Source organism: Sciurus carolinensis, chromosome 3 (assembly GCF_902686445.1).
Source record: "Sciurus carolinensis chromosome 3, mSciCar1.2, whole genome shotgun sequence".
Classification (NCBI taxonomy): Eukaryota; Metazoa; Chordata; class Mammalia; order Rodentia; family Sciuridae; genus Sciurus; species Sciurus carolinensis.
The window spans coordinates 61,690,717-61,713,640 of record NC_062215.1 but is presented as its reverse complement, the minus strand read 5'-3'; the positions used below and the strand labels follow the sequence as shown (position 1 = coordinate 61,713,640).

Sequence of the window (22,924 nt, the reverse complement as noted above, 5' to 3'; positions counted from 1 at the left end):
CTAGGGTACAAAATCAAGGATAAGCAGACTAGTTTAGAAGTTACACCAGAATCTCAAGAATTAAGTTTAGGGACAGAGAATGTGGCTCAGAAACAGAGCACTTGACTAGCAAGTACAAGGCCCTGGGTTTGATCAAAATTAACACACACACAAAAATCAAGATTAGACTTCATTCTGTCCGAGTTGCCTAAAACCTCTCTCCAACTTACTGTAGGTTGATGTCTCGAACAAGAGGTTCAAATTTGGGACCTCCAGGGATAGCCATATTAAGTGCCTTAGAGGTAAAGAAGGCCTTCAGATCAAAAAGATAGAAGTAATTGTCATCCACCAAATCTGTTAGGAGCTGATTGGCCAGGCGGTAAAGAGTGGACATCATAGGTAGTGTGAACTGCCAGCGCTGGTAAGTGGAGCCATTAACATACCTGTTGGGGGGCGGAAAAAAAAGGAGTCTACCACATGTAGGTAGCTAGTCAAACCATACCACTTGTTCAAGGACACCTGTGTTTCCAGAACTCTCATAGGAGTCTGCCCACTACTTACTTTCTACTGTCTCTTAAGGGCTGGTGATCATAAAACCAGTCCAGCACAGGTGCATCCTCCTCTGGGTCTAGTTCTAGCTGAATGGCTTCTAGGGGTTCAACATCTAAAATGTTGTCAGCATAGTCCAAAGGTGGCTCCTCATCATCAAAAGGAGGGAAGCGCATCCTCTTAAAATGCCTCCTATCTCTTTTTTCTCGACGCATCATGATCCACATTGACCTAGAAAACAAGAATATCATACAACAGTTTCCATCCACTGTGCCCCAACCACCACTCCCATACCACACACCATATTTAGCCCTTCTCACCCCCACTGGGAGATATAGACTGGCTCAATGACCCAAGGAATTTCATTGACGAAGGAAATGGCTCCAGTGATATGGTACAGCACAGGCACATCCCGAATCTGTTCCCAAGGCATAGGCATGTTCTCCAGGAGCTTGAGGACTGCATGGGGCATGTACTTTAGGGCACTGTCACATTAAAAAGAGAAAAGACTATCAGGAATGACAAGGTGTTCTGCTACTTATCCCATGTCAAGAAGAAACATGTTATCACAATATCACATTCCACAGAAAATCTTGCCTTATATAGTCCAAACTCCACAACTTAGCACACAGGCCCTCAATGACTGGGAGCCCTGACTACCAATCTCCAATTTTGCCTTGTGCCAATCTTCCTCTTAAACTTCACAGTACTGTAATACTGAGATTGGTCCCCTGAAATCAACTGCTTTCCCTCTGAAGACAGTTTTTAGGATATTTCACATTCTATTTCTCTGCACTTTCCATAAAAAATATTTACCACATTTTACAGTAACTATTTGTCTCATGTCTTATCAAACCACTAGACTGTACCCTCCAGAAAAGACATAATTACTATCCACTCAATGCCTTATCCCCAGGAAAATTCTTTTTTAAAAAATTATTTATTTTTGCAGTACTGGGGATATAGCACACTAAGCTACATCCCCAGTCATCTGTATTTTTTATTTTGAGATAGGGCCTCACTAAGTTGCTGAGACTGGTCTTAACCCTGTGATTCTCCTGCCTTGGCCTCCTGAGTAACTGGGATTACAAACATGACCCAGGGGCTGGAAATGTAGCTTAGTGGTAGAGGTCCATTTCCAGCACTGAAAAAAAATTTCTTTAAATAAACAAAACTTCCATGGCTGGTTTAGACTAGTTCATTAAGTGGTTAACACCTGTCTCCAAATGGAACAGGGATTTGTTTAACAGTTCGTTCTTGAACCCACTCAAGCTTAGAGGCACAGAAAAACAATAGTGCAAAGATCTTGGGAGTTAAATCCTCTAAACCTCAGAATTCTGGTCACTAAGAAGTTCCAGGCAGTCAGACTGCATAGTGTCACACACTGGGCTTCACCTACTTAAGAGTAGGGGCATTTTACAATAGCATCAACAGGACAAACTAAAGTGTCAATTCCAGATTCAGAACAGAAATCAGCAATAAATTGCAACTGGAAGATCTGGAAATTATCAGAATCCCAGTGGTTTTCTTTCTCTTGTAATCATGAAGATGTCAAAGAATGGTCCTGTCCTAAAAGGAAAGAGTATCTATGGAAGTCTCTGTGGGACAGAGAGAAGGGAAAGAGGCCAAACTCCAGATGAAATTATTTCAGGATGTTGCTTACCCCAAATAGACTCTTTTGTCATGGCGGAACTTTCTGTTGGTCATGTCTCCATGGTCTCGAATGATCTTCCTGACATGTTCTGGGGGCATATCTTCCTTTTGAGCATCCACGAACCCAAACTTCCGTTTTTCTGCATAACGCTTGGCCTGCAACTGCTGCCACTTTCGGGCTACAAAAGCATCTCAGTTTAAAGGACGGTACCCCCTTAGTCTAATTATCCCTCCCTCTTGCCCTAGGGTAAGCTCTGGTCAGGCCATGTAAGGGAGCAGCACTCCCTGTTAATTATCTTGCTATATTATCCCGTTTTATTTTTCCTCTCATAGCATTTATCACTACTTGACATATTCGTTAGATGTTTAGAGTTTTTATTATCCATCTCTGTCATTGCAATTGAAACCATACAGGGGAGTTGTCTCCAACGCAATTATATTCCCCATTGGATCGACACCTGCAAATGACTCTTAAAAAAAAAAAAAAAAAAAAAAAAACTTAATTGTATGAAATTAAACGGGACTAACAAGGAGCTGACACCTGATGACATGCTCTTATTTTTAAGATAGTTTCGAATCAGCTGGCGCGAGCGCACATACCCGCCCGGTCCCCGGGCCCCGCGCGCCGTTCCCACTCATTCCTCACCTTTCTCCTGCAGCTTCTCCTCTGACATGTAGTCTGGCAGCGGGGCTAGAGGGCCGGGCACCGGGTTGCCCGGCCCTCGGTAAGGAAATACTCCGGCCATACCCGGAGAATCTGGGGAGCGGTAGGAAACAAAAATTAACGAGTAAGGCCGGAGCCCACAAAAAGCACAGCCGGAACGCGTCCGCAGAGACCGCACGGCCTAAACTCCGGCCTCGCTAAGAGTGCATTAAGCCGACCCCTCCGACCGCTAAGCCCGAGCCCAACCACGACTCCCGCAGCCCAGCCTTGAAAACCCACCACGCACCCCGCAGCCCCTCACACAGACAGCCGCTTTCTCCGCAAAGCAATGGCGGCAAGGCTACGTCCGCTCCGCGTTCCCAACGTCAGGAAGTGCGCAACCAGGCTGTAAAAGTTGACCCAATAGGCGCCGAAGTGCTCAGATGGATAAACGAAAACACCAATCAGATTTGGAAGCTGCGCCGGAGGGGGCGGATCTATAAGCGGAAAGATTTTGAACGCAAGGAGGTGTGGTGGGAGTCACGTTTAGCCCCGCCTAGCGCGTTTCCAGAGCTGTCTCCAGGCCTCTAGTAGACCTTAATATCTAATTGCTCATCCTTGTTCCCTTGCGAGCTACCAAAGCCATCAGAATATTAATAAATTTATCAAAATTGTACATTGTTCTGTGTCTAGTTTCATAAGTGCAAACTCAGTATGCAGTACTAGCTCCAAGTCAATCAGTCCTTTGTTCATAACATTCATTCATTCGATTATCATTTATTGAGCGTCCGCCAGGTACCAAGGGTTTAGAATATCAGAGAAAAAGCATTATTGAGCTCACGGGGTAGCAGGAAAGCAGTCAAGAACTCAGGGTCTCGCTATGCGGTGTGGTCGGAGTTCCCAAGCAGGGCATTTAACCCTGCTGGAAAGACTGGGGTTTTAGCTCAGGGGTAGAGTGCTTGCCTAGCATGTGTGAATCCCTGGGCGCACCCTCCACTCCCATCCCCAGCTTCCTCCTCCTCCCTGTGAACTCAGATAGGAGTTAATCAGTGACGAGATAATCAGTGAACCTAGAAAAATAAAAGATGCCTTGGGGAACTCCTTTGGTGGGTATCTTTCTCCTCTCTTCCTTCCATTTTACTCTCTGGCAATAACTGCATGTCCTTACACCATTCACAAAGGTTAACTCAACGTGAATCATAGACCTATAAGAACTGAAACTACAAAGATCTTAGAAGAAAACATAGGAATAAGATAGGAATAAGATTTGAAGGGGCTGGGGAGATAACTCAGTTGGTAGAGTGTTTGCCTCACAAGCACAAGGCCCTGGGTTCAATCCCCAGTACAGTTAAAAAAAAAAAAAAAGATTGGATGGAGAAGGGGTGGATGTGAAGGATTTGAAACAGGTAAATGAAGAGAAAAGAAATAAGTAATTCTGGTTGGCAGAAACTAGGAGTTAGAATTCATTTACTTATTTTTGCTGTTGCTTCACAGCATGCTAGGCCAGCTCTCTATCACTTAACTGCATTCCCAGGCCCTAGAATAATAATTTAGAAAGAGGAATGAGCTTGGCATTCTCTGAAAACAGCCAGCAGATCAGCCTGGCAACTTTCTAGCACTAACATTATTGCAGTCATTGTAGTGAAGTTCTTACCACCTACATAAGATTCACTATGTGCCAGACTTTGCTCCAAGCCCTACAGTTTCATTGAGTGTGATACAATGTCAATTTCCTGGTTTGATTGTTATATATGCTTATGTAAGAAGTTAAGCTGAGTGAAGGGTATGTAGGAACTCTCTCTACTCTTCTCATTTTTATTATTCATTATTAAAATGATACATAAAAACATAAAAATTACATATTGATGGAGTACCATGTAATATTTTCACACATGTATACATTATGTCTATACTGTTTTCTTTCTCTCTCTCTCTCTTTTTTTTTTTTTTTTTTTTTGGTGTGTGTGTGTGTGTGGTACTGGAGATTGAACTCAGGGGGAGTCCTACACATTCTAGGTAAGTAGGTAAATGTTCTACCATGAGCAACATTCCCAGATCTCATTAAGTTGCTGAGGATGTCACTAAGTTGTTGAGGCTGGCCTTGAACTTGTGTTCCTCCTGCCTCAGCCTCCCAAGTTGCTGGGATTACAGGTCTGTACCACTGTGTCAGGCCTGTAAATGAAATCTTTAAATGAAGAAACGAAGACTTAAAGAATTGGGAACTTCTCTTAGGATTGCTTAACAGGTCACACTCAGTCTTTCTGATGAAGCTCAGTTGAGTAGGTAAGTGACAAAGCCAGAACAGATCTGAAAAGAAAATATTAACTGCCATTATTCTAAACTATTCGTAACAACCAAGCCAGTGTCCTGGGTTCAATCCCCAACCCCTGACCCCCCAAAAAAAAGTGAGATAGAGAAAGAGAAATTAAGACCAATTGTGGCACTATGGTGCACACCATAATCCCAGGTACTAGGGATATTGAGGCAGGAGAATTGCAAGTTTGAGACTAACCCAGGTAATTTAGTGAGACCCTGTCTCGAAATAAAAAATAAGGAGGAAGGGTTGGTGATGGCTGGTCATGGTGGTGCATGTCTGTAATTCCCACAACTTGGGAGGCTGAGGCAGGAGAATCTCAAGTTCAAAGCTAGCCTCAGGAACTTAATGAGACCCTCAGCAAGTTAAAAAGATCCTTTCTCAAAATAAATAATAATAATAATAAAAAGTTTTTGGAGATGCAGCTCAGTGGTAGAATGTCTCTGAATTTAATCTCCAGTACCACAAAAGGAGAGAGTGAGAGAGCAGGGATGGGGGGGGGGGGGCAGAAAAATTGAGATGAGAAGGAAAGTAGGTTAGAACAATAAAAATTGGCAGGAATCAAAGATTAGCTTGTACAAACTCCCATTCAATTGCAAGAAGTTCCTTCAAAGTATAAGTTCCTTAAAAACTTCCTTCTACAAAGATTTAATGTATAACTCTAAGTGCCTAGATTTCCCAGGATGCCAGAATTCAAAGGAAAGCTCACTATAGCTAGGTTCTGCCTACTGGGAATGTGTGCTACAGATGGGGAGATGGATACTAAATAGCTATTCATATAATTGATGATTTTAGTTTTAGTTTTTACAAAGTTATACCATTTTATAGAGCCTTGTTACAAAGATTTGTTACAAAGAACAGTAGCCTATACTCCCTTCTCCCTTCTCCAAAATAAACCACTTTCACTAATTTTAGCTATTTTGGCACTTACTTCCATATCATATTTCCATAATTGGCATATTATTTCAAATAATAAGCATGTATTGCTACTTCTCAATTTTTTACTGTTCAGAGTTATTTACTCTCTTTCCACTGTAGAAAATGGAGATCCACCTCTTCCTCCAGGTTCCCATACACATATGCTCAAATCCCCTTACCGTCTTTTCCCAATATGGTTAAAATTTTGGTACAATGAATAATCAAGTTTTTTCCCCCTGTAGTACTGAGGATTGAACCCAGGACCTCACAAGTGCTAGACAAGTGCTGTACCAATGAGCTACAGCCCTGCCCTGGTGAGATTAATAATCAGTGTTTTTGGCCAGGCACAGTAGTTTAATCCTGTAATCCCAGCAACTCAGAAGGCTGAGGCAGGAGAATCCCAAGTTCAAGACCAGCCTAGGAAACTGAACAAGATCCTGTCTTCATATAAAAAATAAAAGGATCTGGGGATGTGACTCAGTAGTAAATCAACCCTGGGTTCAATACTCAGTACCACCCAAAGAAGTAAGCAAACTTAAAAAAAGATCAATGTTTGTGTAATTGTAATTACTTGCATTAATAGCTGTTATGGTTTAGATGTGAGGTGTCTCCAAAAATCTCATGTGTAAGACAATGCAGGAAAGTTGAGAGGTGAAATGATTGGATTTTGAGAGCATTAACTTAATCAGTGCATTAATCCCCTGATAGGGATTAACTGGGTGTTAACTGCAGACAAGTAGGGTGTGACTGGAGGAGGTGGGTCATTGCGGGTGTGCCTTTGCAGGGTATATATTTTGTTCCTAGTGAGTCGTCTTTTTTCCCTCTGCTTCCTGATAGCCATCTCCTGAGCTACTTTCCTCTGCCACACTCTTCCAGCATGATGTTCTGTCTCATCTTGGGCGCAGAGCAATGTAGCTGACTCTCTATGGACTGAGACCTCTGAAACCATGAACCCCAAATAAACTTTTCCTCCTCTAAAATTGTTCTTATTGGGTCTTTTGGTCATAGAAGCGAAAAAGCTAACTAAACCGACAGCTCACCCATATATATCACTGTGTTAAACACTATTCTAAGCACACTACACATACTAATCCATTTAATTCTTATAATAATCCCATTAATGTCATTCCATTTCTCAGACAAGGATACTGGGCACACAGACTTCAAATAATGTGCCAAAGACCAATGTGGGATTTAAATCCAGTGGTCCCACTCTAGGAGCCATTCCCTTAGCCACTTTGCTATAATGGCTCTCTATGCACCTGTATGTATGAGTGTGCAGCTCATTCATGTGGTGAAACCTTACTTTTCCATGCCTGAACAACTGTTTAATAGCTATATTTGCTCAGTTTTCTATGGACTGATTGCCAATTACCACTGGTACTTCACTAGTTTTTAATTCTCTATTTAAGTGTTTAGACACATAAGGTAATCTATCCACTTCACCTACCCGCCCCCCCAAAAAAAATTTTTTTCCCCAGAACTTCCTGATCTGCAGCAGTAAGTGCCAATTTCTCTTTCTGCTTAGCATACAGGTCTATTCTTGTAATCCTCCTTCCCTATCTTCTTGGGAAGTCCCTTTCTTCTCTTTTGTGTTGATGCTCCTGTTTTCCATATCTATGTTTTCCTCTTTCTTGGTAGACTCTAATTTTGGTGAAATGTATCTTCCAGGAGCTTTCTTAGAAGAATGTCTGGAAGATAAATTTGTCTGAGACAGCCTGTCTGATAATACATTTACTCAACCCTCACATTGATGGCTAATTTAGCTAAATATCCAATTCCAGCTTGAAATAATTTTCTTTTTTTAAAATGTTTTTTAGTTGTCAATGGACCTTTATTTTACTTATTTATATGTGGTGCTGAGGATCGAACCCAGTGCCTCATATGTACTAGGCAAGTGCTTTACCACTGAGCTACAACCTCAGCACCATATAATTTTTTTTTTCAGTGCTGGGGATTGAACCCAGGGCCTTGTGCTTGCAAGGCAGGCACTCTACCAACTGAGCCATATCCCCAGCCCAGCCCATATAATTTTCCTTCAAATTTTTGGTAGTATTTTTGGTCCATTGTCCTTTTTTTCCCCAGTACTAGACATTGAACCCAGGGGTACTTTACAACTGAGCTACATCCCTAGCCATTCTTCTACTTCTTCTTCTTTTAATTTTGACACAGGGTTCTCTAAGTTGCTGAGGCTGGCCTTGCACTTGTGGTCCTCCTGTCTCAATCTCCCAAATGGTAGGATTATGAACATGCATCACCACCACCACCCCTCCCTCCGCCACAGACCATTGTCTTTTAGTTTCCAAACAAAAGTGATGGTGTTGATAGTGTTTGATACCAGATGTCATGTTTATGTATAATTTCTCCCTCTCTCTGGAACATTAGCTTCAACATTCTGAAGTTTCACTATGATGTTGCTTGATGTGGATCTATTTTCTTTTCTTTTTCCTTTCTTCTTTTTTTTTTCTGTCCCCCCTGCCCCCCGCAGTACCAGGGAGTAAACCCAAGGGCACCTGACCACTGAGCCACATCTCCAGCCCTTCTATTTTGTTCTGGGCATCCCATGGATCCTTTAATCTGACTATTAATGTTTTTTGTTCAGATTTTTTTGTTTGTCTGTCTGTCTTGGGGTGTGTGTGTATGTGTGTTTCTGGGGATTGAACCCAAGGTTTCACACATGCTAGGCAAGCATTCTACCAACTGAGTTATATTCCCAGCCCATGTTTTTTGGTTTTGAGAATTTTTATTTCATTATTTAGTTGATGGTTTTCTTTCCTTTCTTTTCTCAGTGTTCCCTTTTATTATTTTGATGTTGGTTCTCCTGCACTGGTCTCAAGAGTGTCTCTCATCTTTTCTAATTCTATCTCCTTCATGTTATTCTCTTTTTTGGGAGATTTCTTAACTTTATCTTCCAATCTGCTAGGAGTTTTTCATTTCCAGTATCAATCACTCTTAATTCTCAAAGTACTCATCTTAGTTCTTTCTGAATGTTTTTTTTTTTTTTTTTTTTTTGGTAGTTCTTTTCTCATGGATGCAATATAGTCCCTTGTCTCTCTGAGGAATGTAATAAGAGCTTTGCTCAAGTTTTATTCTCCATGCCTACTTTATCTATGGTTGTCCCATTTTTCTCTTTAATTTTATTGTTTTCCCTACATATTTCTTATTATGAACTTTCCTCAAAGCCCATATTGGTTATTCAGTTGAAGTTGTAATAAGTGCTTCTGCACAACTGTAAGAAGTGCAGAGAGATTTGATGTAATTGTGGGAGAAGAGTTGTGGAAATTTCTTTAGAGAAAGAGATGTTGGAAATGAGCACTGCAAAATGAAAATGTATAAGACAACAAGTGAGAAGAAGGAGGAAAACCAGAAAGATGAAAGTGGGGGGGAATGGAAAGCATGTCAGACCTTGGGCACTGCTGATGTGAGTCCTGAGAAAGGAAGAATCATGGCATGTTTAGAAAACTGAAGAAAGTCACATAACAAGTGAAGCAGAAAATACCAGCAGCACACACAGGTAATCCTGGAGGCTGAGACAGGAGGAGGATCACAGGTTCAAGACCAGCCTGGGTGACTTAGCAAGACCCTGTCTCAAAATAAAAACTAAAAAGGCTGGGGATATATCTTAGTGATAGAGTGCACCTGAGTTTAATCCCAATACCATTAAAAAAAAAAAAAAGCACTACTGGATGTTATTTTGCATGGAAATGATGTGATCACATTTGCATTTTAGCAATCATAGACAAGGTGCCATGTAGAGAATAGTCAGGAGGCCATAATTATGTCATCCAGACTAGAGCTGATGGTTACTTAGCCCAAGATGGAACAACAGAGTTGGAAAGGAATGAATGGATGTGAAAGTCATTCTGAACTTGGTGATTAATTGCATGTGTGTGGATGAGGTGGGAGGTGGATAGTATAACTTGAGGATGATTCCTGCGTTTCTTATACTGGCACTGCTAGGCACAGGCTAGGAGAATACTAGAAAGTGTAGGTTTAGTAGGAAGGATTCCGAGTGAGGATCCCTTGGATGACAGAAGGAAACCAACCCATTATCTACAGATCATCTGTCCATTCTTGGGCTATGGATCCTTGGGTGACCTGTTTGTATATCCATCACCTCTGGTTTCCCTTCCCTGGATGACTCCTACTTTCCCAGTTTCCCATCTGGCTCCAGGCTCCCTGAGGCCAGGACTCTGGATCATTTTCTCACTATTTATATCTCTTCCTATGTGCTTGGTACATAGTAGGTCCTTTACAAACATGTGTTGAAAGGAGAAAAAGGAAAAGTAAAACGTGGTAGTGATACGTGGAACCACAAAATAAAAATAAATATCTTCCGTAGATCACAATACTGACAATTTCACTTGACATTTTGTAAGATAAAGTACTGCAATTTCTTTCTTTTCTTTTATTTTCTTTTCTCTTTCTTTCTCTCTCTCTCTCTCTCTCTCTCTCTCTCTCTCTCTCTCTCTCTCTTTCTTTCTTTCTTTTTGTACCGGTTACTGAACCCAGGAGCGCTTAACCAATGAGCCACATCCTCAGCCCAGCCCTTTAAAAAGTATTTTTTTTAAAGACAGGGTCTCAATGAGTTGCTCAGGACCTCGCTAAATTGCCGAGGCTTACTTTTAACTCTCAATCCTCCTGCCTCAGTCTCCCAAACTGCTGGGATTACAAGTGTGCATCATTGTACCAGGCAAGTATTGCAATTTAATTGAAACTTTATTTCAAATGTTATTTTCTGTTAAAACAGATAGTAAGGGTTGGGTTGAGCTCAGTGGTAGAGTGCTTGCCTAGCATGTGTGAGGTCTGGGTTCGATCCTCAGCACCACATAAAAAAATAAATAAAATAAAGGTATGGTGGCCATCTACTATACATATAAATATATATTTTAAAAAAAAGATAGTGAGCTGGGCACACACCTGTAATCCCAGCAACTTGGAAGTTTAAGGAGAATTGAGAGTTCAGAGCCAGTCTCAGCAACTTAATGAGGTCCTGAGCAACTTAGCGAGACCCTGTCTCTAAATGATATGTAAATAGGGCTCTGTGGTGAAGTGCCCTTGGGTTCAATCCCCAGTACCAAAAAAACAAAAAACAAAAACCGATAATGATAGATTTTGAAGGAGAATGTAAAGCCCATATGAATTTTTAGGAGTCCTTATATGCCAGGTGCAGACTCTGTCTCAAAATTAAAAATTAAAGGGAGATGTAGCTCAGTGGTAAAGTGTCTCTGGGTTCAACCCCCAGTTACCAAAAAAAAAAAAAAAAAAAAAAAAAAAACAGACATATGTTAAGGAAATGCTGCGGCAGCTGCCTTAGACTGTGCTGGTTTCCCTCCTCCATCTCTCCAGAGCCCCAGCTCCCCACTCCTAATTGCTATATTCTTCTGCCCTTGCACAGCAGTGCCATTGACTCATTGTGGAAGTCAGGAACATTTAAATTCTGCCAACAGTTGAGGTTGGGAAGGCAGGGTAGAGCTTGGGAAAATAGTGTTTGGACAAGCTGCTGAGGGGAGCTGGTGAATAAGTGGTTGACACTGTTGGTCTGGATCAGGTGTTTGTGACATTCCAATTGTGCAGGCTTCTTTGTCTTCCTCTCAAAATGCCCTGTCTTGGGATGTGGTGCAGGGACAGTCACCATGCCACTCTCTCATCCTCCAGGGTTAGGAATTTTCACTGGTCAAGGAGATGAGGAAGTTCTCTCAAGGGCATGGGCAGGCAGGCCGGAGACAGGGGGCAAAGTTAAACCTAAGAAATTATTTACTATCCCTGGAATGTCAGAAGTTGTCCCAGTGTCTGTTTTTTGGTGGTGGTGGAGTCCTTTCCAGGGACTCTAACATTCTACTCCACTAATTACCTCCCATCCTACTACTTAAAGCCCACATGACTTGTATCCTTATTGCTGCAGAAAAAAAGTTCCCAGTCTGAGACTTGGACTTCTGGGTCAGGTCCTACAGAAGGTGAGGCCAGTGAAGTCTTGGCTTCTGCCAGATCAGAGGCAGGTACTGCTCCACAGTACCAAGTTAAGTGCTGTTCACATCTGCAGAAGAAAACTGAAATGAACCTCTGCCCTGCATAGTTACTGCATTCTTTAAAAGTGCAGAAATCAACAGTGGGTGAAGTCTGGCTTTCAAACTGAAACATACTGATTTGTAAATATTTTAGAGGCAATTTATATCACTTGATTGATCTTCAGTTGTCAGCTGGCTCCTACCTTTCCATCTTGATGTTTCTCCACCTCTCAGGCTTTCTATATAGAAAGAGTCAAATTAGTATATAAGAAGGAGCCCTGAACTAAATCAAAGACCTGGATTCTGATTCTGGCCGTGCTACAAATTATGTGGGTATGCTTGGATAAGTTGCCTCACTTCTCCAGACTTCTTCAGTTCCTTCAGTTCCTCCAGACTGAGTAATCTTCCCTTTTTTTTTTTTTTTTGTACTGAGGATTAAATCCAGGACCTTGCATATGCTATGCAGGTACTCAACAACTGAGCTACATACCCTGGCCTCGTGTGTGTAGGTGTATGTGTAACAACTAGGAATTAAACCTGGTAGCCCTCTACCATTGAGACACATCCCCAGCTCTTTCTATTTTTAACTGTGAGACAGTAAAATAAATTGATAAATTGATAAATAAATTGATAAATTGCCTAAGCTGGTCCCAAATTTGTAATCATCCTGACTCAGATTTCCAAGTAGTAGATTACAGACACATGTCACTACCTGGCTCCCAGGTCTTTTTAAATTTCATTTTGAGACAGGGCCTCACCACATTGCCCAGTGTTGTCCTTGAATTACCATCCTCCTGCCTCAGCCTTCAGGGTCACTGGGGTTTCATGCATGTGCCACTGCACCCAACTAAAGTTTTGTTTTGTTTTGTTTTTTTGCTGACTTGAGTTTCTCTTTTCCTGAAGACTATTATTGAACTGAATAGACTATTATTCTTTGATCCTCATCATCTTTCCACACTCCAAATGTTTCTACTCTTACTGACTCAAATATAATCCCAATTAAACTTGATCCAAATACTCAAATGATGCTAGGAATCGCTCTCCATTTTTTGAGTCCTTTTTTTCTGGGTTGACTTCATTGCTCATGAAAGCTCTTTTACATCTTAGATTAGCAAGATCAGAACATATAGAGCACATCTTAGCTGAAAGTCCTAGTAGAATTCAAGGTACTGAGGTTCATATTCTTTCCTTATGTCATGAACTCAATTTAGCAAAAGAAGATAAGATATTCTGATTGAGTAGGCCTGGATTATATGCCCATTGTGAAGAGCAGTGAGAGCGGGGTCATTTTCAAAAGCAAATTCCTATACCGTTAGCAGACAAAAATAAATATGTCAGGGTTGGGTTTGTAGCTTAGTGGTAAAGCATGTGTTTAACATTGGGAAGACCCTGAATTTGGTCCCCAGCATTCAAAGAGCTACAGCGGGGAAGGCACCACAGATGGTACAAGACTTGGGTTTGAGTCCAGGTCTTTCTTGGCACTAGGTAAGCAGGCAAACCTGAATAAATTGCTCAATTTCTCTGAAACTTTTTTTTTTTTTTTTTTGGTGGAGCTGGGGTTTGAACCCAGGGCCTTGCGCTTGCAAGGCAAGCACTCTACTGACTGAGCTATATCCCTAGCCCCACTGAAATCTTTTTCTTTTCTTTCATATAAAATTGATAAATGAATCCATCACATAGGATTAAATTGGATAATGTGTAAAGAGTATCTGACGTGTAGTAGGAGCACAACAAAGATTTAGCCATGGATGCTATGACTTAATTTATCATCCTAGGGGCTGGAGTTGTGGCTCAGTGGTGGAGCACTTGCCTAGCATGTGTGAGGCACTGGTTTCAATTCTTAGCACCACAGATAAATAAATAAAATAAAAAAGTCCATTGATAACTAAAAAAGTATTTTTAAAAAAAATCATCCTAAAGAAACATTTCATCTCAACATAGGCAGTCTCATTTTTAGAGTAACTTGTCTTTCATGGTCTCTTACAGAATGAGGGTTCCTAACTCTGAGTCTGACAAATCTGGATTTTTATATATAATAAAGTGTTGACTATTCATTTAAGAAGATTTCGGTTTAATTTTCTTGTAAAAGTAGGATGAATTTGGCTAAACAATTCTTTGGGTTTTTACCCCCGGCACTGATTTTGTACTACAAATTGAACATAGGGATGCCTTACCACCTGAGTTTCAATCCCTTTTATTTCTTATTTTAAGATAGAAGTTGCTGAAGGCCTCAATAAGTTGCTGAGGCTGTCCTCCAACTTGTGATCCTCCTGCCTCAGCCTTCTGCTAGCTGGGATTATAGACATGCACCACCACACCTGGCACGAATTTGCTACTTGACTGTAGAAGATCTTGAAATTCTTTAGGTCTTTTTAGGTCACAAAGAATGTTAGCTGAAGTCACAATGGCGAAAAAGTTTACTAAAGCACTATATTAGTGCACCATTACATAGCTTAAGAAGTATTAAGGCTAAGTATATAAATTCATGTGCATTAATAAAACGATTTATGTATACTGTAAACAATGTAAGAGGAGTGAAAATAATTTACCAGATTAACTCATAAAAGCTACAAACATGAATCAAATGTATAATCTTAATTCAAGTGGGAGTTTTCTAATTTATGCCTAATATTAGCTTAACACAACAAATACATGTGTGTATACATATAAGTGTATTATTTATCATTAGCACCAGAAAAATTTGATATTGTTGACTCAGTCAATGCAAGAAGCTAAAGACATAGTCCCTGCCTTCAAGGGACTTAAATGTGGTTGAAGAGAACAGAAAATCAATAGTGCAATGTACAAAGCAGCACATAAATAGATTTCAAATAAGTTCTAAAGATCTAGGAACCACTGTAAAAATCTCTATCAGAGAGATATAATATAATATATTATCTCTCTATTATATATATAATTGGTAAATATATACAATAGAGAATGTATCATAATATATAATAGAGATTATATATATGTAATATATATAATTATATATAACTATATATATTTATACATGTATAAATATATATGTATTCATATATGTATATAAATATACATTTATACATATATAGTATATTCATATATAATCTATACATAAATTATATGTATAAATTACATATAAATATACACATATAATTATATATGTATAATTAGATGTATATAATTGGTAAATGGGTATAAATTACATGTGACATTTAAATATACACACACATAATACACATACTCAAATTTGTAACTGAATCGACTTTACATTATCATCACAACATAATTCTATCAACCCTCTATTGAGAGATTCACTTTCTAGCCTGGTTTAGAAAAGCATCTTCTATCACCTACCAAAGAATTAATAAGCAACTAGTCTTGAGGACCATTTTACCTGGGCATGGTTTAGATCCAACAAGCATCACCTTGGTGATCAGACTCATGCCAAATAAAACATCTGCTTTCTTTTCTTTCTTTCTTAGCTATACCCTAACCCATCTGTACTTTGTTGTTGTTGTTGTTTAGCAGAGAACTGAACCCAGGGCCTTAGCACTTCCTGGGTAATAAAAAAAATTTTATTAGTTGTTGATGAACAGTTATTTATTTGTATGTGTTGCTGAGAATTGAACCCAGTGCCTCACAAATGCTAGGTAAGCACTCTACCACTGAGCCACAACCCCAGCCCCTCTACTTTTTTTTTTTTTTAATGTTCTTTCTTACTTTTTTTTTTTTCTTTTAATGTGGTGCTGGGGATTGAACCTCAGTCTTTATTTATGCCAGGCAAGTGCTCTAACACTGAGCACATCCCTAGCCCCACCTCTATGTTTTTGAGTTTCCATTTTCTAGGGTCCTGACTGATTGATTCTTTGATTCACATCGTCTTTACTGGATCTACACTACAGTTGATTCACTTCTGTTTACTTAATTATAATCATAATCCAGTCCTGTCTTTCTGAAGTTTCACTAGGCCACATGATAAATGTTTGTGTATGAACCCAAACTCTTCAGGGGTCCACTACCCTCTAGTAGCTAACCTCATCCTTCCTGTATGGGTTTTACTAGGTAACCCACAAAAGCAGCCTTATTTCCCTAGTGGTCAAATTCTTGGACACCTGTCACAGGAGTGCTCTACTCAGGGGGTGCTCACTTGAACCATGAATTTATAACAGTGGCAAAAGATAAGGTGTGTGACTTAAGGTGAATTAATACTGACTTCAATACCCCCCTCAGATGTTCTTGTTTTGCTGGGGGAGTGGTATCAGGGATTGAACTCAGGGGGCACGCGGCCACTGAGGCACATCCCCAGGCCTATTTTGTATTTATTTAGAGACGGGGTCTCACAGAGTTGCTTAGTGCCTCACTTTTGCTGAGGCTGGCTGAAATCAGGATCCTCCTGCCTCATCCTTCCGAGCAGCTGGGATTACAGGCATGTGCCACCATGATTGGCTGCAAATTGAGTTTTATTTTCCTTTTCCTTTTTAAAAAAATATTTTTAGTTGTATGGAGACAATACTTTTATTTATTTATTTATTTATTTTTATGTGGTGCTGAGGATCGAACCCAGTGTTTCGCATGAGCTAGGCAAGTCATCTACCACTGAACTACAACCCAGCTCCTGCAACTGAGTTGTGAAGATACTTTTTTTTTTTTTTTCTGTACAGCAAATTGAACCCAGGACCTCTTGCTTGCTACCACTCTAACACTGAACTACTGAGTCACATTCTCAGTCCTTTTTATTTTATTTTGATGTAGGATATTGCTAAATGGCAGTTTGGCCTTGAACTTGTGATCCTCCTGCCTCAGCCTCCCAAGTTGCTGGGATTACAGGCAAGTGATACTGTGATACTGCGCCTGGTTTGAAGATACTTCATTAAGGACAAACTCTCTGACAAAATTTTACGTTTTTTTTTTTAGTGGGGGGCTTAGTTGTAGATGGACACAATACCTTTATTTTATTCATTTATGTGGTGCTGAAGATCGAACCCAGTGCCTATGCATGCTAGGCAAGCGCTCTGACACTGAGCTACAACCCCAACCACCAAATTCTACCTTGTTCAGGTGTTGTGGTGAACATCTGTGGTCCCAGTTACTCAGTAGGGACCATAGGAAGATGGTTTGAGCCCTGGAGTTCCAGACAAGCCTGGGCAGCATAGGGAGACCCTGCTTAAAAACAAAACAAAACAAAAACAACAACTTTGTTTCTCTATCTTAACTTCTTTCTATACTTGTGCCTTTCAGAATGTAGTCTTATTACATGTAAACCCTCTGCTCTTATTTTCTACCTGTGTTTATCTACTTCCCACTGTGAATTTCTCCTCAGTCTCTTTTTGTTATTTTTCCCCTTTGAGCCTCAGTGTTTCATGACTCTGACAGAGATCTCACAGGAGCCATTTTTAAAAATTTATTTTCACATATTCATTATTTCTTTTTTCTCTTCATTTATTTAAAAAATTTTTTTGTGGTAACTGGGTGTTGAACCCAGGGCTTCACAAGTACTAGGCAAATGATCTCCCACTGAGCTACATCCCTATCCCTTTTTATTTTGAAAATAAAATAATCTTGTTAATTTGCCCGAGTTGGCCTTGACCTTGTGATCTTCCTACCTCAGCTTCCCAAGTTGCAGGAATTACAGGCATGTGAAACCTCACTCAGCTCTCTCTCTCTCTCTCTCTCTCTCTCTCTCTCTCTCTCTTCTTCCTTTTTCTTTGTTCCTTCCTTCCAATATTTATTGTTCTGTCCTTCCCCCTTTCTCCTCTCTGAATTTCCTGTCAGTCCCTGTGCTTATTCTTCTATCTCAGTGTACATCTCTGATTCTGTCTTGTCCTTCTCTTCCTACCGGTCTCTGCCTATCAGTCACTGTCAGCCTATGTTTTACACTACAGCTGTTTGTCCTTTGTCTTTCTGCCTGCCTCCAACTCAACATATTTCCTGCTCCTCCTCTCTGTCAGTGAATCTTTCCATTGACTGCCATCTCTGCCTTCTGCCCTTCTGCTTCCCAGCTCCCCTAATTCCCCCCTTGTCTCTATTTCCACATCTCTCTCCTCTCACTGTGCTAATCTCTGGATCTGCCACTATCACCTCCATCTCTCAGAGTCTGCTTGCTCTCCTTATCACTCACTCTCACTATTTTGCAGTCTAGACTAGCTGTGCTTTTTACACTTGGAGTTCCTTTCTGTTAGCCTTTATTTTATTCAAATTTCTCTTGTCCTCTTTGTTTATGGCCAGTTATGATTTGGGTTCCTCTCAGCCTCTGTAATAATATTTTTTCCGTATTTCTGTTAAGACTTCTCTCTTGCTCACCCTCAATCTCTTTGCCTCTGTCTTGCCCGCTCAATTAATCCCCTTTCCTTCTATCCATCTCTCAATCTATGTACCTCTATCTGTCATCTTCTTTGTCTTTCCCTCAACTTCTTAGCAATACTTTTTTTTTGGGGGGTGGGTGGGGGTGCGGTACCAGCGATTGAACTCAGGGCACTCAACTGCTGAGCCACATCCCCAACCCTATTTTGTATTTTATTTAGAGAAAGAGTCTCACTGAGTTGCTTAGCACCTTGCTTTTGCTAAAGCTGGATTTGAATTTACAATCCTCCTGCCTTAGCCTTCCAAGAGCCACTGGGATTACAGGCATGAGCCACCGCGCCCAGCTCTTAACAGTGCTTTTTAAAAAATCTGGTCTCTTGTTTTTGTTCATGTATCTTTTCTGTGGATGATCGAAAGTGTTATTTCTTTCTGTTCATTGCTTAGTAAAATAATAACCTTAATCTGCTCTACATTTACCATACCTATTTTTTTGTTTTTTTTTTTTTGTTTTTTTGGTACTGGGGATTGAACCCAGGGGTACTATGCTTCTGAGTCACATCCCAGTTCTTTTTTTTTTTTTTTTTTTTTGGGTGCTGGGGATCGAACCCAGGGCCTTGTGCTTACAAGGCAAGCACTCTACCGTCTGAGCTATCTCCCCAGCCCCATATCCCAGTTCTTTTTATTTTATATTTTGAGACAGAGTCTGCTAAGTTGCTTAGGGCCTTGCTAAATTGTTGAAGTTGACTCAAACTTGGAATCCTCCTGTCTCAGCCTCCTGAGTCACTGGAATTATGAGCATGTTCCACTGCTTCTCTCTCAACTTGGATGTTCTGACTGAGAAAGAAGGGGTCTGTGTCACAACAAAAAATAAATAATAAAACATATACAGCAAGAACATCAAGGGAGGAAGGAGAGCTTTCAAATGAGATCCAGAAGCAGGTCAGCTATTCTTTTATCGCTTTGCAGTCAAGTGGGAGCCTCCTATCCCCTGTTCTGCCTCTGCCCTCATTCTTTGATGAGACCCTGGGCCTGGGAAAGTCATACACTAGTTACTCAGGTTGGGTAATTGAGTTTCTTCTATGGCTCTGGGCTTTGGGGCTGTCTTAAGATGAACCTAGCCCCATCTCCATTCCACCAGGATGTACATATTCTTTGAAAGATCATAAGATACAAAATAATTAAAAAGGCCGAATATAGTAGGACTAGGTTAAGTACAAACTCAGTACCTGTAGCATGGCTTTGAGAACCAAAAGCATCAGCAGTAGTTGCAGTGGCCTGGGTTCTTCTGTTACTGTGCAATGGTAATACCCATCTCTACTGGCAATAGCATCTCTTGTACTCCCTTCCCATTGAAAAAATTTGATCATGTGAGGTCTGTCTTTTCTCTGGTCCTACCTCCTTTATACCAGATCTCTCTGATTCTAGTAGGATCTCACTTTCCCTCATCTGTCCCTGTGCTAGAATAAAAAGTTTCTGTTTCTATTGGCAGTTTCTTCCAGCTTCATGCCTTCTGTCACCCTTTATTGATAACTCTGGTTGTTCTTCCTGAGTTCTTTTTCTGGAAAGGGTGATCATCTGATGATGGAATTCAGTGAAAAGGAAACCACATTCCCACTCAGTCATCAACATCAGTATTTCTTCTTGGATCCTAAAACACGGAGGGAAATAGCTGGGTGCAGTGACATGTGCCTGTAGTTCCAGTGACTTGGGAGGCTGAGGCAGGAGGATCACAAGTTCAAAACCAACCTCAGCAACTTAGTGAGACCCTAAGCATTTTAGTAAAACCCTGTCTCAAAATAAAAAATAAAAATAAAAAGGGAGGGGGATGTGCCTCAGTGGTTAAGCACCCCTGGGTTCAATTCCCTGTACAAAACACAAAAAGCTGGGGGGCAGTAGGGAGGTGAGTTAGCTGGAAGAGGACCTGAGTTACTGTAGTCCACCCCTTTATAGCCCATGGGGGACTGTGCAGTAAAGATCACCATCTCTTTATCCTGACCCCACCTCCTGGTTGGTAGAAGAGGAGCCTGCTATTTTCCCTAGATTTTAGGCTGAAAATGGATTTGTCTCTGGTGACAGGCTCACCATCACATGTTTTGGTCCCCCTGGTTTCCTTGATCCCAAGGAAGGGTGGGACCAAGACCACAGAACATCACTCATCTGGATTCTGACACCCAGTGTGATGCTTGTGGCACTCACAGTGACCAGCCCAGATCCACCAAGGATGACCAGAGCAAGAGGCACCTGGCATTGCTACTAGAGCAACCACAGACTCATCCACCACAGGTATCAGGTAGAAGAGGGCCAGGGTAGCCAAGTGGCTCAACTGGTCACACTGAAGGCCAGGGATGGGGCTTGGTGAGAAAGCAGTAGCAGTTTCTGCAGGTAGAAGTGGTCAGAGTTCAGCACCAAGAGCAGAAACACCATTAAGAAACCCACATAGTGACTAGACAGAACAGTGGTGCTGAGGCGGCTCACTACCTGGGAGTGGAGGTCAAGGTCAGAGGACCTTCCATGACCTATACCCATCATGTTCCCATCTCCCAATCTCTACACAAGGGACTCCAGAGCATTTTGTGAAACCTCCCCCAAACCCAACCTTTATGCTTTCCCTTATCATGGGGACTGAACTGTCTTGGCTCAGGGGCCCTCTCATCAGGCTTCAGCATCTGCAAAGTACCCCCAACTTCCATTCCTGGGATTTTGTGCCCCATCCCTATGCCCTCCTTTTCAGAAAGTTCCATATTCAGTTTCTGTGATCAGTTGGACACCTGTAGGGATCCATCTTCTTGGGCAGTGTACAAATTCCCAACTTTGGTCAGCAGTCAATTCCTCCCCCAATTCATCCTAAGATTGGGATGATCAGTCCCAGCTAGGGTCAAAGGATCTGTGTGAAGGGGTTGGGGTTGTGGCTCAGTGGTACAGCACTTGCCCTGGTTTCAATCCTCAGCATCACATACAAATAAATAAAATAAAGGTCCGTTGACAACTAATGTGTGTATATATATATAATACATATATGTATATTTAAAAAAAAGAATCTGTGTGAAGTCAGAGGACAGAAAGCTGAGGAGAGGCTGGGAACCCAGGTTGGGCATGTCTCCCTGTCTGGTCTCTCAGAGTCTTTCCACCAAATGGTGAGAAAGAAGGTACTAGATCTGGCTCAAGGTCTGGTTCCACAGCATGTCAGCCCCATTGGCCAGGAAGTAACCTATGGACATGGAGGGATGAATGTTAGGCTTACCAGAACTGGTGCACAGCCTAGAAAGGAATCCTAACAGTTTGTCTCAGAAAACTAGAAACATTTAACCTCTATGGATGTGGGGAAAGGAGACTTAAAATTCCCGCTCGAAGTTTGCCCTCACTGGCCCAGTCTTCCCTGCAGACCCACTGACACTGCCACCATCAATAGGGCCCAGGGCTGGTGGCCATGAATCCGTGGCCATGAATCCGCGGCCATGAATCAGCGGCCATCTGCGGATATCACGACAGCCTGGGAGAAATGGGGGAGCCATGGCCAGACTATCCAAGACCCCGACCCATTCTCAGACTGAGTACCGCCCTCCCACCCATTCACGTCTCCACTTCAGTCTCAGACTTTGAAGGTCTCCAATCAATTCTGAAGGTATTCGCAGGGTCTTCTAACTTCAGGCTTCCCCGCTCATCCTCACTCTGGTGCCTCTCGAATCGCTAGGCCGGGAACCGGAGTAGCACCCTGGTCCCGGTGAGCAGGCTGTGCATCAGCGAGACACAGATGATCCGCCACTTCCAGCAGTCCTGAGCACCATATCCTGACAGGGGCAGCAACCGCGGCCCCCGGTGTAGCCCTCGGAAGGCGGCGGAGGAGGCGCCAGTCACGAGAAACCCCAAAGGCGCCATGGCTTACTGGGTCAGCTAGATCGGAACGGATTCCTTTGGCCCCTGCGCTTTCCCCCAGGATGCCTCCAAGACACCCTGAGGAATACGTGATCTGGCTTCCTGACAGGGCCAGATTGCCGGGCTCGCTTGCCAGCCCGGCTCTCCGCATCTGCTATAACTTTCCTCGGCTTTTCCACGCCCCGATTCCTCCGCCGGGCGGTGATTGGAGCAGCCGCAGGGCCACCGCCTTTGGAGCCACCGCAACTGATCGCGTCCCGCATCAACCCGGGGATAGCGATTTGGGGTCTTCTGGGTACTAAGCAGTGCAACCGAGCTCAGGGAGATTGCCAGGATGTAAATAGCAGTCTTTCTTCAACTCCTCGTGCCCTGAATCCCTTGGAGTTCCAGAAATGGGTCCCTCATCTTACCTGACTCTCCCGAGGGCCCCGCCCCACTAACTTTCACCTTCTCTTCCCAGTTCCCTCATCTTTTACCTACTGGTTATCACTCCCCACACCGCCCTCAGACCTGAAGGTGAGGCAAACGCAACTCAGCACTATAGGCCTAAACATTGCCCCTGTACTGACTCATCTTTCCCTCCCGGTGTCAGTTGTGGGAATGCCGCACCTCACTTCTTTGGAGCCGCCCTTCTGCATCCCAAGGTTTCCATAACTTTGACACATCCCAGTACCTGTAATTACAGGAGTCCTGCCCCCTTACATA

General features: G+C 42.0%; 2 protein-coding genes across 3 annotated transcripts in view; both read right to left on the bottom strand.

The window, feature by feature from the left end:
• Positions 1-3,201, bottom strand: part of Prpf8 (pre-mRNA processing factor 8) — a 33,135-nt gene extending 29,934 nt beyond the window's left edge. The window contains exons 1-6 of one of the 2 annotated variants that reach the window (XM_047544595.1): positions 3,132-3,201; positions 2,828-2,938; positions 2,192-2,360; positions 849-1,013; positions 541-759; positions 210-422 (exon numbers count right to left, since the gene is read on the bottom strand). In XM_047544595.1, coding sequence (XP_047400551.1) covers positions 210-422; positions 541-759; positions 849-1,013; positions 2,192-2,360; positions 2,828-2,927 — 866 coding nt within the window. In that variant the 5' untranslated portion in view covers positions 2,928-2,938; positions 3,132-3,201. Of the gene's footprint in view, positions 1-209; positions 423-540; positions 760-848; positions 1,014-2,191; positions 2,361-2,827; positions 2,939-3,124 lie in introns of both variants that reach the window. The other variant, XM_047544596.1, reaches the window with a different exon arrangement.
• On the bottom strand, positions 3,143-22,222 carry Tlcd2 (TLC domain containing 2). The gene is given in 7 exon segments (XM_053743359.1): positions 3,143-3,321; positions 20,348-20,482; positions 20,485-20,824; positions 21,475-21,554; positions 21,731-21,800; positions 21,803-21,836; positions 22,047-22,222. Coding segments are annotated over 7 exon segments (1,014 nt in total).
• Between the last annotated feature and the right edge of the window lie 702 nt (positions 22,223-22,924).